General features: G+C 37.9%; 1 protein-coding gene across 2 annotated transcripts in view; it reads left to right on the top strand.

The window, feature by feature from the left end:
* nat10 (N-acetyltransferase 10) overlaps positions 1-17,897 on the top strand; it is a 72,209-nt gene that overhangs the window by 53,698 nt on the left and 614 nt on the right. For both annotated transcript variants that reach the window (XM_069899451.1, XM_069899445.1), the window contains exons 22-28: positions 1,109-1,211; positions 4,451-4,561; positions 8,457-8,629; positions 12,225-12,344; positions 13,122-13,220; positions 14,489-14,562; positions 17,323-17,406. In XM_069899451.1, coding sequence (XP_069755552.1) covers positions 1,109-1,211; positions 4,451-4,561; positions 8,457-8,629; positions 12,225-12,344; positions 13,122-13,220; positions 14,489-14,562; positions 17,323-17,406 — 764 coding nt within the window. The remainder of the gene's footprint in view (positions 1-1,108; positions 1,212-4,450; positions 4,562-8,456; positions 8,630-12,224; positions 12,345-13,121; positions 13,221-14,488; positions 14,563-17,322; positions 17,407-17,897) is intronic.

Below are 17,897 nucleotides of genomic sequence, written 5' to 3'. Positions count from 1 at the left end.
TTCTACTCTTATTTTACCTCGAAAATGCATCTTGTATTTGACAAAATTAAGTTCTATTTGCCTTTGGCTTGTACCACTTACGGCTGATCAATATCAGTTTGCAGCTAAAGACCTTTCAACAACACCGGACCTATTGTAACTGTCTCATTGACATCAAACTTGTTAACAGATAAAAACAACCACCAATAATCCCATTACTGAATCCTGTAGGGCAAATGTGTGGGAAATGTTTTCTGGTGCCCTTCACCAATCCTCTGCTCACATGGCGTCTACAACCCCTTGTGGTGCTCCTGATCATAGGCCCTGCTATCTTGGGCGCAGACCCTGTGGTTACAGAATTATTAAAATAATACTACCATCAGCTCCATTAACAGGCAGTACAGAGCTGACAGCAGTTGGACTCAGTGGTGGGACCCCGCGGGGTCTCTGAGTTTCCGCTACATGCTCTCCTCAGGTCCACACCCGCAGCAGCATGGCCATTATAGCAGCTCCAGCAGTGCTGCCATTTTCATATAAACTGAGTGAAGTTGCTTTATTCCAAGCAACATGCATTTAAAGAAATTGAAGATGATATTTGTTGATGTAATAAAAACTCTGAAATTATACACCCTGTATAATAAATTTGCCTTGGTTGATCCACTTCATTAATCACGTTATTAACTGTGAAATCATACTGCATAATTGATTTGATTTGGTTCAATTCTTAGCTCTTTGTTGATAATAAACTTTAAACTTACAACTGCTAAGTACAGCAGATATAGAGTTACAGGAATATATGTTATACATAGTTATATTTATAACGGTATCTTTTTCAGATATAAAAGTTTGACATTCCAATAGCCAATTTCTCCCTTCATAAAGCTTTCTAACAAATAACCTTGAGATTTATTTGCACTTCCTCTACATTATCCTAGATTTGTTTCATATCTGTCTTAGAAATGTGAAAACTCATAGCTATGAGTTTGCATTTTCTTTATTAAATATATACCATCTAATAACTATTTTTTGAAGTTTTCAGTAACCATAAGATTAGTGCATTAATGTAACTGGTTATTTGAAAGTGTGGGCAATTTGTAGCTTCCAGTGAAACTTTTATGACTAATTGCAGAATGATTTGACTGGTGAACATTCTTGTATCATGTTGAAAATTCTGAATGAGGAAGAGTTTATGGAAACTGCACAAAAGAACTGGCTCCGTGCCTACTGGACAGGTAAACGCAACAGCAAATTCAGGCTGGGTATTTTGAAATGTCATCTTGTACTAATCTAAGTTGTCTCCATCTTTTAATTTTAATTGTGACATTGACCTGTTAATTTTAAATTACAATCTGTTGTGGCACTCATGCCTGAGTCTTTGACTGGAGGACCATTTAGACTTGCTTGCCTGAGTTTACTTCATGGCCCCGATATTTTATTTTCCAATGTTTTGCACACCATATTTTCAATTTTTCAATGTTATCTGGCTGTTTCAAAAACTGATATCATGTTAACTTTTTTCAGCCACTGTCCCTACTGAAACCTGTTTCATTTGACCAACCTTTGTACCCCAAAACTAGGTGCAGCATTGCTTGCATCCTTATTGGGCTGGAAATCATATCCAGAATTCGGGCAGCATGGTTAGCATGGCGGTTAGCGCAACAGTGCTACAGCACCAGCAATCGGGACTGGGGTTTGAATCCCCTGCTGTCTGTAAGGAGTTTGTACGTTCTCCCTGTGTCTGCGTGGGTTTACCTCTGATTTCCTCCCACAATTCAAAATGTACCGGGGCTGTAGATCAATTGGGTGTAATTAGGCTCATAGGGCCAAAAGGGCATGTTACCGTGCTGTATGTCTAAATGTAATTTTTTTTTTTAAATTAAATTTCTTCCCCTCTCTTCTTGCCCTTTACATTATTGGCTGTTCTGTAGTTTTGCGCCTTTCTATAATATGCCTGTAAACTTGTTTCCTCATCTTCCACTAACTAACTGATGGATGGATGACTTAATTCTCACTACTGCCCATGATCCCTGTCTCGTGCTTTTGTAGGTATCTTGATTGGATTTTAATGATTCCAGTCTCGCTTCGACCTCTCTGACTTTGCAGTTGATCTGATGCTAATCTCGAGGAGGCAAAATGTTAACCTTGCCCTAGTGATCCTTGTAGCAGGAACATGGGAAACAATGAGTGGTATCTCTGTGCTTGAAGGATCACAAGGTATAAATATGGCATTGTCAAAGCTAAACCCACCCACAAAATTGAACAATTTTAAAATTACACAAAACATTGATCTTTATGACCCAGGGTTAGCTGGAACTGTTAAGCTTAATTCTTTTAATGAAGCATTATGGATATTTCTGATCCATCAAAAATTTTTAAAAAGTTGGTAAAACTCAACACCTTTTCAAAACTCCAAACATTTTAAAATAAGCACTTTAACTTGATATGCATTAGAATTTTTAATGAAAATTAATGCAAAGATTTATAAATAAATCTGAAAGCCATCAGTGACCATACTGCTGCTACCTGAGGCTCCTGTGCCTCTTCAGAACTAGGTCTAATTAAATCCCACTCTCTTGCTGCATTTTCTGAGAAGTGTATCATCATACATGAGCTTGCTGGCTCATGGCAAATTGCTGACAGCTGCTTTAGGATTTTCAGTAAATTCTCTGAGAAACTCCGAAAGTTGTCAGATTTGCATAGCAATTGTTCCCTTCCCATTTAAACAAAAATAAATCAATTTCATTCCTAATTCTACAGCTGCTTCAGCCATTTTTCTGTTAGTGCCTCTCAATCATAGCCATAAGTGTGCAACTCATCAACCATATTGCTTACTGAAGTCATTGTTAAACAAGCCTTCAAGATTCAAGTTGAGTTGCTTGTCATTTGCCAACTGTTCTAATTAGAGTAACACTTATAATTGGTTAACTGGATGGTCCAGCATCTGGCACATGGAGTTTCACTTGAGTGCATTGGAGCCCTGTTTCCCCACTCCCTTTATGAGTGCAACTGGGCCTCATTTCCTAGCTCCCTTAAAGTGCACCAGATTGTGTCTTCCCCGCTCCCTTCGTGCGTACCAGGGCCCAATGAACACATTCCTTTCATTTGGTTTACTGAAATTTTTATTTTACACATTGCATCTAAAAATGAGAATTGAAGGGTATTGGGCCATCAATCAGAGTAACATCTAATATTCCATAATTAGTATTCTCGCACCATAGACATCCTAGCATTCTTGATTATCAAGAGTTAATTGCTTCTACTTCTGATTTACTTTACTCTTATGCTATTTAGTGCAACAGTTCCTTGCTACCTTCATTTTCCTCTGGAATTTTTTTTTGTATTGTCCTTTGAAACCAGCACTAAACTGCTCCACAAGGTCCCTTCACCCAACGCAAAATATGTATTTTGGAATTGGGTACCCACCTTCCAATTACAATTCTCCATTCTTTTCTAAACATCACATATTTAGAGGACTGATACCTTTTCATGTCAACCTTTTTAAAAACGTCTCCTCTAGTTCTTGAAGCTCTGACTGGGGCCTTGTTCACTCTCCCTTTTGTCTTTGGATGATGATTTCTAGTTCCTCATCTTGCCTGCAAAATGTTCTGTATCCTCTTAATGATGTTCTTTATTTAGAAACTAAAGAAGCATCATCAAAAGTTGCCAAAACACTTGTCTCCCAACTAATAGGTCTCTTATAACTACTGTGTTCCATCACTACTGTGGACCACCTCCCACCCTGTTTGTTTAACCTTCAACTGCAGTCTTTTGACATGCTGTTACTCTCAGCAGTGTTTAACATCAAAAAGCAGTGGTGAGTGAGTGGCATAACCCTGGAGAGTTTCTGCACTGCCCCTCTTCCAATCCACTGATTTACGATTCAATTAATTTTCAGTTGGTAATGGCCATTTACAATTGATTTAATTTGCAACCTGAAATGTAAATCATTGTTTTTTTCTCACTGATGCTGCTTAATCTACTTAGTTTTTCCAGCAGATTGGGGTTATATTTTGCTCCAGTTTTTGTGAATCTCCAACTAAGTTTTCATGTTCTTTTTTGCTTAAACTAATATCTCCTCGGAAGATTTTCTCAACTTCTTCAGCTGGTTTGTTCACAGTTACATTAGTATATGAATTTCACAGAAATATTTTATATTCTTGCAGTAATGTTCAAAGATTTCAAATTCAGATGCAACGTATGGGGCACATTTTCAAATTTACTTTCTAAGTCATGGGTAGAAAATGAACCAAATCGATTTTGGGTTTCAGCAGTCATTTTCAATCTCAAGTCATGAATAAAAAAAAAATATCTTAGTCAATGTGAAGTGTCATCTTTCACAAAAAAAATAATTTTATCGCATTGTCTTGATAACTAATTTGAAAGAAAAGTAATATTTTAAGGAGAACTGTTGTTGAAGGAGTCTGGTTGAATGTGCAAAAATATGAATACATTTTCAATTGTCCGTGGATAGATTTTCAAAGACGGTTCCTATCCCTACTTGGCTACCAGTTCAGTAATTTCCCTCCCTCGGTGGCACTGAATATTCTTCAGAATAAAAACATGAAGGAGGAGTCGAAACCATGTAAGTAACACTCTGTGCACTGCATATTTTGTGCAGGAAAAACGTGTTTTGTAAAATCAGTGACAAACAAAATAAATCAGGTGAAGTCAGTGTTAAATATAATTTATGTGGTGGGGTAGTTGCTACAAATTATAAAAGTTGAACAACCAAGATACATGTTAGGTAAATACAGTAAAACCTTTTTAGAATGCGGTAGTTTGGGTCCAAGATTTCATACTGCATTACATCTGAGTCGCGGAACAGGTGCATATATGTCAGAGTGCCCACAGATAATCAAACCCAAATATTACCAGTTTTTGAAGGATCTGCTATCTATAACTAACAATTTTAATGAAAGAAAGCAAGCGCATTCTTTTAATATTGGTATTCTGAATTTTAATCAACTTGTTTGCAAAGTTTGGGGCCCACAGCCACCGCGCTATAAGCGATTCCACGGATTAACGAATCGCGTTCTAACGAGGTTTCGCTGTATATTATTACCGAGTTGGATTTGCTTCAAAAACTTTGATGTGAACAAATTTTTGATAAGGAATGGCGTGGTGCATATCAGCATTCGAGGCCATTGCTATTGTCAGTTTCTTTTTCAGTAATTTGTCACTCCATTTTAATGCTTCACTGAAGTTTGAATGGATAGCAATGTAGGTTATCCTTTTTTGATTGGCTGCACAACCACTCCCAAAATACAGATCCATTGGAGTCTGGAGAAATACGTTACAGAAGTTGAACATGATGCTGCAATGTTTTGTTATGTATTTGCACCAATAACTTGGGCAAGTTTTTAGTCAAGTTTCTACTAAAAGAAGACATGCTGAGAGCTATTGCATGTTATTTTTCTGAACTTGCACAATTAATTTTATTCAGGGAGAATCCAAAGAATAGCAGGCGTTAAGATCCTAAAGGAAGTATGCACTTTGGGCACTGGTTCAAATTAATTCTGAGATTTAAAAGGATTCATCTGTGAAATCTATAAGTTGTGAATGACTATAGAGGAGAACAGAATATTTTGAGATGGTTTGGACATTGTGACAGAATTTAAATTGATCAAAATATTTTACAAGTATCCAAAGACTTGTTCATTTGAAATATGAATGTTTGGTTTAACACCAGATCCAATATGTAGCTTTAGACATTGGGGAGAATTGTTATTGTTAGCTTCCAGAGGAATGAGCTTCATGGCCTTTACCTAATATTGCATGCAGCCATCTTCAGCGCAAACTCCGGGAGATCCAAAATGAGTGGTGGACTAGCCTCGCCAAACGAACCCAGCTCAGCGCGGACATTGGCGACTTCAGGGGTTTCTACGAGGCTCTAAAGGCTGTGTACGGCCCCTCACCCCAAGTCCAAAGCCCGCTGTGCAGCTCAGACAGCAAAGTCCTCCTCAGCGACAAGATCTCCATCCTCAACCGATGGTCAGAACACTTCCAATCTCTTTTCAGTGCCAACCGCTCAGTCCAAGATTCCGCCCTGCTCCAACTCCCTCAACAGCCCCTAAGGCTAGAGCTGGATGAGGTTCCCACCCTGGATGAGACTTATAAGGCAATCGAACAACTGAAAAGTGGCAAAGCAGCAGGTATGGATGGAATCCCCCCAGAGGTCTGGAAGGCTGGCGGCAAAACTCTGCATGCCAAACTGCATGAGTTTTTCAAGCTTTGTTGGGACCAAGGAAAACTGCCTCAGGATCTTCGTGATGCCACCATCATCACCCTGTACAAAAACAAAGGCGAGAAATCAGACTGCTCAAACTACAGGGGAATCACGTTGCTCTCCATTGCAGGCAAAATCTTCGCTAGGATTCTACTAAATAGAATAATACCTCGTGTCGCCGAGAATATTCTCCCAGAATCACAGTGCGGCTTTCGCGCAAACAGAGGAACTACTGACATGGTCTTTGCCCTCAGACAGCTCCAAGAAAAGTGCAGAGAACAAAACAAAGGACTCTACATCACCTTTGTTGACCTCACCAAAGCCTTCGACACCGTGAGCAGGAAAGGGCTTTGGCAAATACTAGAGCGCATCGGATGTCCCACAAAGTTCCTCAACATGATTTTCCAACTGCACGAAAACCAACTAGGTCGGGTCAGATACAGCAATGAGCTCTCTGAACCCTTCTCCATTAACAATGGCGTGAAGCAAGGCTGTGTTCTCGCACCAACCCTCTTTTCAATCTTCTTCAGCATGATGCTGAACCAAGCCATGAAAGACCCCAACAATGAAGACGCTGTTTACATCCGGTACCGCACGGATGGCAGTCTCTTCAATCTGAGGCGCCTGCAAGCTCACACCAAGACACAAGAGAAACTTGTCCGTGAACTACTCTTTGCAGACGATGCCGCTTTAGTTGCCCATTCAGAGCCAGCTCTTCAGCGCTTGACGTCCTGCTTTGCGGAAACTGCCAAAATGTTTGGCCTGGAGGTCAGCCTGAAGAAAACTGAGGTCCTCCATCAGCCAGCTCCCCACCATGACTACCAGCCCCCCCACATCTCCATCGGGCACACAAAACTCAAAACGGTCAACCAGTTTACCTACCTCGGCTGCACCATTTCATCAGATGCAAGGACCGACAATGAGATAGACAACAGACTCGCCAAGGCAAATAGCGCCTTTGGAAGACTACACAAAAGAGTCTGGAAAAACAACCAACTGAAAAACCTCACAAAGATAAGCGTATACAGAGCCGTTGTCATACCCACATTCCTGTTCGGCTCCGAATCATGGGTCCTCTACCGGCACCACCTACGGCTCCTAGAACGCTTCCACCAGCGTTGTCTCCGCTCCATCCTCAACATCCATTGGAGCGCTTTCATCCCTAACGTCGAAGTACTCGAGATGGCAGAGGTCGACAGCATCGAGTCCACGCTGCTGAAGATCCAGCTGCGCTGGATGGGTCACGTCTCCAGAATGGAGGACCATCGCCTTCCCAAGATCGTGTTATATGGCAAGCTCTCCACTGGCCACCGTGACAGAGGTGCACCAAAGAAAAGGTACAAGGACTGCCTAAAGAAATCTCTTGGTGCCTGCCACATTGACCACCGCCAGTGGGCTGATAACGCCTCAAACTGTGCATCTTGGCGCCTCACAGTTTGGCGGGCAGCAACCTCCTTTGAAGAAGACCGCAGAGCCCACCTCACTGACAAAAGGCAAAGGAGGAAAAACCCAACACCCAACCCCAACCAACCAATTTTCCCCTGCAACCGCTGCAACCGTGTCTGCCTGTCCCGCATCGGACTTGTCAGCCACAAACAAGCCTGCAGCTGACGTGGACTTTTTACCCCCTCCATAAATCTTCGTCCGCGAAGCCAAGCCAAAGAATATTTTTAAAATACTTGTCACATTGTCTCTGTCCAATGCCTAACAATAACATAAATACAACATTTTAACAGACCTCAATTGACTTAGAAAATTTTTTAAAAGTGACCTTTTAAAATTTTATTTAGTGGTCATCTTATGCTTTTTCTATAAAGTTATACATTTCCAAAATAAATTCCACAGTGAGTTATAAAAAGGTTTATTGTTAATTTTGAAGATCATAACTACAACCTCTGCCACATCCTTTCACCTATAATAATTATAGATAGTTATTGGAAAAATATAGGTACAATTGCTTTCCCTAACCTCTCCATGCTCCCATTGACATCCAAATGCTACATATCTACCTGCACAATTCTAATATGTATCTTCTAATAGGGAGTTAAGCAACACCTTGCTTACTGCTCTGGCTACCGGTAATACCACCATATTAATATCAGACTGCATTTAAAATTTAATAAAATTGCATTCCATCTCAACCAAGGAAGACTTTTCAGGCATTCAAAGTAATCTTGGAATTCAAATAGATTGAAATTGTATATTTTCAATTTTGCAATATTTGATCTTACTTGTACGCTATTCCTCTCAGCACTAAGCAGATCCGAGCTGGAAACTAAATTCACGCCATATGATTTGAAACGATTGGAGATGTACTCACAGAACATGGCGGACTACCATCTAATCATGGATATGATCCCCTGCATTGCTCAGCTACACTTTCTGAACCAACTTGGTGGTATCTCATTAACTGTTGCACAGTCTGTATGTATTTCAGCAATTTTCAACTTTTGTGTTGCTTCAAGTTATTTGACATAAATATTTAAGTTTTTGGCCAATGTTTATAGCTTTTAATGGATTCTCAAGCCTTATAAGATTGTAAGATTTTCCATTGATCATTTTTAAGGTACAAATTATTTATTCTTACTTTCTGAGAATAAGCAAAGCCAGAAAGCTTAATAACACTGGACAACAAATTTTTTCTTAAGGTTTGCTGCCTCAAATAAAATTTGGGTATTATGATGGACAACTTCAAGCTAAATACAAAGATAATTTCAGATTTTCTATATCAAGCATGCAGCTGGAGAAACATTAAATGAACTTTTATTAAATTTAGAATGTTTAATCACATAATGACACTGACACATTGCATTAGTTCAAACTGATCTAAAAAATTTTCGCTGCTGATTTTCGTTTGTACTCGGCATCTGATGCCTCTTACACCAGTGTCCAACAGTAGTCGGCCAGCATTGATGGATTCCAGTTTCCTTGATATTGCTTTTCAATAGTCACAATGCCCTGGTGAAACCCTTTCACCACATTCATCACTGACTGTACCAAGATCAGCAGGGAAGAAGTCTAAGATTGAATGCAGAAAATTAATTTTCAAAATTACGTGTTACACTTGATGATTTTACAAGCTTGAATTGGACTTAAAATATGACAGGAGATAACAAAAATAAGTAATATCTAAAAATGGCGCACGACAGGAAAATTTTAAGGTGATTTTTGTGATCGGCAGTTCACTATCTATAAAATACACCACACTCTATTCGGTAAGCAAAACCATTGTTGTCTGGATTATCTTTAAACCAACCTCTTGGGCAGTTATTTTAAGAATGAGTTTCTAGCGATTGAATTAAGATTGCTCTATTACTTTTCCAATTACTCATTTTGAGAACGGAACTCAGAGGTGAATAAAGGAACAAATGTCAGAGGTAACAAGAAAGAAATGCTTTTGTGTCCTATTTTTAATTCTCCATTGTCCTCTCACATTTTGTTTTGTTTCATTTGGTTATTAACATTTTCATTTTCCCCACCTTTCTTTCCAAGTTTTGAATCCTATTCTGCAAATGTTGCCCATGTGTTCACGATTAAGGGATTTGGCTCTAGTTTTTTGACTCACTTCTTTCGCTAACATTTCCCATCTGTGGTGCAAATGTTTTCCAGTACAGTTGCCTAAATTTACCAGGGGAATAAACAACTCTTGGATTTAAATGCTCAGTTGACAAAATTAACATAGAGGTTACATTAACATTAACAAAATGAAGTAAATATTGAAATTAAAAAATGATTGTCTCTGGGACCAGATAGTTTCCATCTTGGATCAAAGCATTATGGAAGGTGTTCTGGGTATAATTTTGCAAAATTCTCCTTATTTTGGAGCTATTAGATTAGATTGGATCATGGTGCATGCCACTCTACCACAAGAAAGTGGCTTGGAATTTCAGAATAATTAGGCAGATACAGTAAAACTCCTGGTATCCAGCGCTTACAGGGATTGGTTGTTGCCGTAAATGCAAATTTTCTGGTTGCTTGAGGCTCACTCTTACAATGCCTAATTAATACACTAGCATTAAGAATAAACTGTTTAAAAGACAAAGAAAGTGCAAAATGTAAATGAATTTGAAAAAAAATTGGTATTGTAGTCCTTAATTATGCAGCTAATTCCCGTAAATAACAAAATTTAAATTCAAACGCCGGCCGCTGGCGCTGTAACAGCATTGTAGCTACACTAACCATGCCACCGTCATAGTTAACCTCCTCCACCCCCCCCCCCCACAAATTTACAGGTAAAGCCTTACTAATATACTTAATATACTAGTACAGATAAAGACCCTTTATAAACAGGGATAAGGAGACACTTTAAGAGAGTCATCCCAATGGCAAGTGGCATCAACCAGCTCTTCATCCTGGGTGATGCCACTTTATTAAAACAAATTCTACGAGCAAAAAACGACCAAGGCACTCCACTGGCTACATCTTTGCTCCCATCTTCACCAAATGTGCATTTTACCTCAGAGAAGTTTTATTTTTTTCACTTTAAAATTTTTAATTATTCTTATTTATTTAAAATCTATTTATTTATTTCCTCAGTTGTTTTGGCCAGTTGCTTGAATTCCAGATAAGAGAAGTTTTACTGTACCTGCTGTTGGAAAGTAACTGATGTTGAGTAGTGATAGAATAGCTTGGTACTTTTAAAATGATTGAAGAGAGGATGGCTAGAATGTCCAACCCACTGTTTGGCAGTTACTGGATCAGTGAAGCTTTGCTGGGCTGTGTGTGCTGTAGCCATGAGTCCAGGGCTAAGAAGGAACAAAAAAGGGGTTGAACATTCGTGTAATAGAATTGGATTTCCAGAAGATGTGAAAAAGTCCTTTACAGGGGATACTTCAACTAAAAATGAGGTTAATGAGATTGAAGGCAGTTTATGATTTTGTGAAGAAATTAGCTGCACAGCAGAGAACCGGATGTGATCTTTGGAGTCTCACAGGAACCAAATTAAGCAAAGTTACAATCACTGTTTGTATTAATGACAGATATTGCGATAGAAATCTAAATATCCAGATTTTCTTATGTTAAAAGATTATTTGGTGACATTGTTAGTGATATTAAAGTGATCTTAATGGAAAGGGTCAATAGAACTCTGGGATTAATGTACATGATTAAAATATCAGAAGATAATCTGAACAGCTGAAAGAATTTGGCCTTCATATTGAGAGGACTGGGCTTCACGGGTTAGACTATTCTGTAGCTGAATAAACCATTGGTTAGTCTATGGCTAAGAGTACTTCTGTATATAAGGAATGTAAGAATTTGTAATGCTTTCACAGATAACATTTGATGTTTCATTTTTAAATATAATGGAAGCAGTTTAGCCAATGTTTTTATTAGGCTACTGTGTCATGAAGAAAGGTTGGATGAGCTAGACTTATAGTTGCTGAAATTAAAGACTGAAGGAGAATTTGATTACAAAAGTCAATAGAGGATTTGTATAAACTTGTGTCGATTTAACCTATCACACCTTGTCTGTACAACTGTTTTCTTTTAAAACTAGTCTTGTTGAGTCAGCTATTTGGAGATTTTTTAAATTGAATTTTTATCCACTTATCCATCTTCCCTGTCCTTGTCTCACGTTAGTGACTTCATGTTTCAAGTTTGTGACTTCCATTGGGATAAATTTCCCTCCATGATTAGCTTTGACAATGTGACCAGAGCATTTCTCTAAAGAATGCTATATGGGATCTTCTTTATTTTTTTTTTACATAAGTTTTCCTTTTAATGAAAAGGGTTGTTTTGTTTGAAGTAAGTAGTGGGATTAAAGATGGATTCTGTGGTTCCGAATTGAACAATACCATGTCACAGTATGGGGACAAGTTCTTGATGGATGGAGGGATTTTTAAGTTTTTAAATAGTGATTTCAATTGTTATTGCAAAAATAATTTAAGCAAATATTACACATTAGCAGTGAATAATAAAAATATTCACTTTTGTCATTGGTGGTTATGGAATGAAAAGTTTAATGACAGAATCATTTACTTAGAGTTTAAATTCACCAGTGGCTTCATTCTATTTTAAGGCATTACTGTTAGGTATTGGACTTCAACACAAGTCTGTTGACCAGCTCGAGAAGGAAATTGATCTTCAAAGTCGGCAATTATTGGGTCTTTTCAACCGGTTAATCCGTAAAGTTGTGCAGGTAATTGAATCGTAGATAAATCGTAGTCTTTGCAGTTAATTGTAGGAGAAACATAACAAATTTCAGAGCCTTCTACAGAGCAGTATATTGAGAGAAGACCATAAAATAACAGATGTTGTCACACTGGATTAAAAAGTTTTATTTGTCTTGCATATACATCGATGTGATGTTTTGAAAATTATACAAGTGAAAACAGAAATGCTGGAGGAGCTCAGCAGGTCTTGCAGCATCAGTTGGAGGTAAAGATATATAACTGACATTTTGGGCCTGAGCCCTTCCACATTGGTTATATATCCTTAACTCCTATAGATGCTGCGAGACCTGCTGAGTTCCTCCAGCATTTCTATGTTTTCACTACAATCGCAGCGTTTGCATACTTTCATGTTTCACTTAAAAATTATACATATCAGTTCTCCTGGATATTAAACAAAGAATAAAGAGCAGCCAGGTTAGCTTTAGACACACTGTTTGATGGTGTAGTTCCAGAATAACATTTGTTTGAGTTACCTATTCAGATGACATCATTAATTATTCTGTAATCCCCTGAAGTAGAAAATAAAATAAAGTGATGTGCAAAATGCATTTGTATTTACTGAAGTTAACTTGTCAATTATCTTATTTATCATGTCACATCTCTATCCATGGTTCCTTTAAAATGAAAATATTCTACTTAAAATATTTAATTTGAAATGTGATCTGAAAAATGATATGTATGCCAATTTAGTTGAAAAAATACCTGGAAAATAATAATTTCATATTTTCTTCCATGTTTGTTAGCTCTTCAATAACATTCTGGAAAAAGCTGTGGAGGAGCAAATGATTACTGTGAAGGAGATAGTCATGGAACCGACAGTCAAGTCGCTATCTGATGATCTGGTATGGAGAGGCCCAGTTGTCAAATTATTTAATAATCCACAAAGTCAATGAAGCACAGTAAGAATAGTCCCATGCTTAGTAAATAGAAATTGGTTATTTTTGTACACTTTCATTTACTCGTAGACATTTAAAACCAAACCATACATGTAACCACATCCTTTATTTTTTCCTGTTTAATTGTGTCTGGTCTTTCAGGCGTGCACAATGCCTTGTCTTTGCCTGCTGATGACTTACTTCCAAAGCTTTTGTGAAAATTTTAATAACATCGTTCAGTTTTAGAATTATTGAACAAAGGAGCTTTAACTTTTAATTTTAACTTCAATCTCATTGATTCTGAATGCACCTCATACTTGCAGTCACTCAGAGGAGTGATCCCATAAAATTCATCTCCATTAATGATTATTTCAGTCCTCATTTTGCAAGTTGCCCTGTGCATTCTCTCCAAACACCAATCACATTCATTGCAGCCTTTCCCCTCGGGTAGTACTATTTCCTTCTAAATAAGCCCAAGAATGTCCATGAATAGATTTTATCAGCACCATGAGAAATTCTTGCTCTTGTGAACACTTGCTTTAGTGTGGAAATTCTGTGGACGGTTACACCACAGACACACTCTGATGAAAGTAGACCAGTAAATGGGCACCTTGGGTCAGCTTTCTCTGTGAGAATGACTCTTTCTCTGGGTTCTCCAGCTTTTGGTCAAAGTTTTAAAAGGTTCCTCATGGCACATTGGGATGGAAACCTTAGTTAATTTTAGTCGATAATGATTCCTTGTCAACAAATGCATTTGACAAGGCTTGGCTAAAAGGGTATAACTCCAGATATCAAATCTGTAACATTTCCTTATCAGAGTCTACTACTAGACCAGCAGCCTAATACAGTAAAACCCTTGTTATCCAGAATTCAAGTAACCAGTATCATCAAGCAACTGGCAAAAACATTGTGGAAAATAAATAAGGGAAAAAATATGAAAGTTTAAAATTGGCATGCCTTGCCGTTCATTTGCCAATCACGCAACACTCAATCCAGCATCTGCCAATCCCCATAGGTGCTGGCTACTGGTGATAAAACTGAGTGAATACTCAGAAGAATAAATTTGGTGCAGATTAAAAGAGTATTGCTTCAGGTAAATATCCTTGCATAACCTCCAAGTGGGGTATACTTGTTTTATCTGTAATAGCGATTTGAGAAAATAAGTACGGTAAGAATGTTGCTTACTAGATATATAACATCTTTTTAAAAACCTGATCTGTTGTTCCTTTATATAGGAGGAAGCAGCAAAGGAATTTGAAGAGAAACATAAGGAGGAAGTTGAAAAGTTGAAAGGAATAGATCTAACCCAGTAAGGCATTGTTAATGAGATTTGGACTTCAGGTTTAATTCAAATTTAATAGGTCTGTGCTCCAGAAAAATATTGGATCTACTAAATGGAGCATAATTCATCTGCTACATCATATATCATAAACTTTGGTACAATATTTGAATTGAATATTATATGCTTGGGGCAAAGTAAATGGAGTTTTAACCCGAGAAATTTGGTGACTGTAATGTTGGAAATGTGAAAGTGATTATTGTCAATGTGATTTGTATCAGATAAGTTTATTCCCATTCGGCATCAATAAGTGACGTAATTGGGGTAGATGAATATCAATAGTCTAAAAACTGTGAGAAGTTAGATTTCTAACCAGGTGATTCTTGGGAGTTTTGGATGAAATCAAAATCCTTAACAGCTTTTAAAATGGAGCTGACCAAAGCTGTTGTAATTAATGAGGGGTACTTAATGGTGAATGGCTGCAAACGTACTTTTCTTGGAAAATTAGAACATTAAGGGGAAGTACATAGATCCTTTTGAGGGTGTTGTGCCATTCAGTGAGATTCTGACTGATTATCTACTTCAACTCCTCTGTTTTAACTCCTGGTCCCACGATTAGTGAGTTTTTTTTGGGTTAGAGAATTTCATGGTTCAAAATGTTTTGAGTGAAGGAATTTCTCCTCCTTTTAATCCTAACAGTTTTACTCCTTATCCTGAGAAGGTAGGCTCGATTTCTGAATTTTTCAGCCAAACCCCAAATGCATTTGCTCATCTTCCAGCAGGGGGTGCAGAGTGGCAGGAGTGGGAGCCACTGGCCTGTTTCCAACACAAACGTGTTTTATATTGTGTTGTTGCACTGCTTCACTGTGCACATTGAGAACAACAAACAGGACAGGGACTGTACTTGTTAATAACCTGGTTTAATTCATTTCTAAAAGCCTTTCTAAGGGATCAAAAAAGAATGATCTTGTGCTTTCTAGAGGATGCCCAGATGGCAATTGTTTTAATACTTCCTTTTGCTAGAAGGTATTCCGTTCAGCAACTTGATTCATAACATTGGAATGTTATTTGGTTTAGTCAGCAAGATGTAAATTATATATATTTTTTTCCCATTTATTGATCTTGTGTGGATATAAAAAGTCTGTATAGATTCTTTTGAATAAAATACTTTTGAATGAACCTTTAACGATATTACTTAAAGCAGTGGTTCTCAACCTTTTTCTTTCCACTCACACACCACTTTAAGTAATCCCTATGCCATTTGGTGCCCTGTGATTTGTAAGGGATTGCTTAAGGTGGTATGTGAGTGGGAAGGGAAGGTTGAGAACCACTGCTCTAGACCCAATTGTTACTGAAATATTTTGCTTGAGAAAAATTGTCATTGTGCCATTTCCTTTGGAGTTATGAAACCGTGCACATAACGAGACAATTAGGTACAATTAAATTCTTGGTTTCTAGACTTTTTCTTTCCACCCACCATTTCTAATTCCTAACTAATCACGGAACACCTATGGCATAGGGAATACTTAAAGTGATATGTGAATGGAAAGAAAAAGGCTAAGAACCACTGACTTAAAGTGTTTGTTGGCAGTTAATAGGCATTACACAAGCTTTGATATTTAGTGTTTTTTTTTACTTAATTTTATTTTTTAATAACACTCGATAAGGGACTTGAATAGGTTGGGACAATGAAGTGGCAGATGGAATATAGTGTAGGGTAGTGATCATGCACTTTAATAAAAGATATCAAAAAAAGTAGACTATTTTCTAATGGGGAGAGAATTCAGAAAGTAGATGTTCCAAGGGACTTAGGAATCCTAGTGCAGGATTTCTTAAATATTAACCTGCAGGTTGAGTCAGTAGTAAGGAAGGCAATTGAAATCTTAGCTTTTATTTCAAGAGGACTAGAATATAAAAGCAAAGGTGTAGGTCAGACCACATTTGGAGGATTATATGCAATTTTGGGCCCCATATTTAAGAAGTTATGTGTTGACATTGGATAGGGTCCAAATGAGGTTTACAAAAATGATCCCTGAAGGATGAGGTGGTGTTTTGGTGGGGTGTGGGGGGTGGAAATCTCATTGAAACATAAAGAATATTGAAAGGGCTGGATACGGCAGGTGTAGAGAAAATGTTTCTAGTACTTCAGGACCAAAGGGAATAAAAGGATGTCCCTTTAGAACAGGAATGACATCAAATTTCTTCAGTGGTGAAATTTTGGAATGCATTTCCACTGATGTCTGTGGAGGCCAAGACATTGGCTATATTTAAAGTGGCATTTGATAGGTTCTTGTTTAGGGTGTCAAAGATTACGGGGAGAAGGCAGGAGAATGGGGTTGAGAGGAAAATAGATCAGCCATGATTTAAATGACGGCACAAATTCGTTGGACGGACTGGCCTAATTCTGCTGCTACATCTTGTATTATAAATTTAAATTTAGACATTCAGCATGGTAACAGCTCCTTTTGGCCCATGAGCCTGTGCTGTCCCATTACATTCAATTGACCTACAACCCCTGAGAAGTTTTTTTTGAAGGGTGGGAGGAAACTCCCCCCCCCCCCCACACAGACACAAGGAGAACGTAGAAACACCTTATAGACAGTGCCGGATTCAAACCTTTGTCGTTGGCACTGTTACAGCTAACCACTGTGCCACCCTTCTTGTTTGTCAATTTCCTGGATCTTGGGATGATGGATGATATTCTTCATGTCTTTCTTTTGCTTTCACTACAGCAGTATAATGTATTGCTTAGTCTGGTCTGCAGGCATTCATATCATTTTTGTTCATCAGGTATGTGATCCGTGGTGATGATGATGAATGGAATGAAGTACTAAAAGCGACAGGACAGCATGCCACAGTTATCAGCATTCAAAGGTGAGAGACATGGACCTGTCCACGGAATGTTTTTTTTTAAGCATCATTATGTTCATGGACTGAGCAGTTTTGAACAGTTATAACTAAATAATGTGAAAGAAAGTTTGTCTTTTGAGAAAATGCAGGTTTACCATGATGCATGTCATGTCTTAGAATATTTATTTTTAGAGGAAGGTAGTCTTGAATTTATACATTTCCCTTTCATGTTAATAAGGCATTCCTCAAGTACGGTATCATCGTTGAATGTATTTTAACTTGCTAACAGTGACATATCCTTTTGGTTCACAAGCTTGCCCTTTTTTTAAATTTTTTTTATTTTTCACACTATGAACCATATTGACCAAAATACACATAAACCTTTCCCTCTTGAATATACACAGTGTTATTTTCTCCCCTCCTTTCCCTCCCTCCTTCCCACCCACTCAACGTTCAACATATATGATACATTAAACCCATCACACAATGATTATTTGCGGAAGATGTTATAGTAT

The sequence above is a fragment of the Narcine bancroftii genome, chromosome 1, assembly GCF_036971445.1.
Source record: "Narcine bancroftii isolate sNarBan1 chromosome 1, sNarBan1.hap1, whole genome shotgun sequence".
NCBI lineage: Eukaryota > Metazoa > Chordata > Chondrichthyes > Torpediniformes > Narcinidae > Narcine > Narcine bancroftii.
Note: the sequence above shows the minus strand (reverse complement) of the source record. Positions and strands in the feature narration are given on the sequence as shown.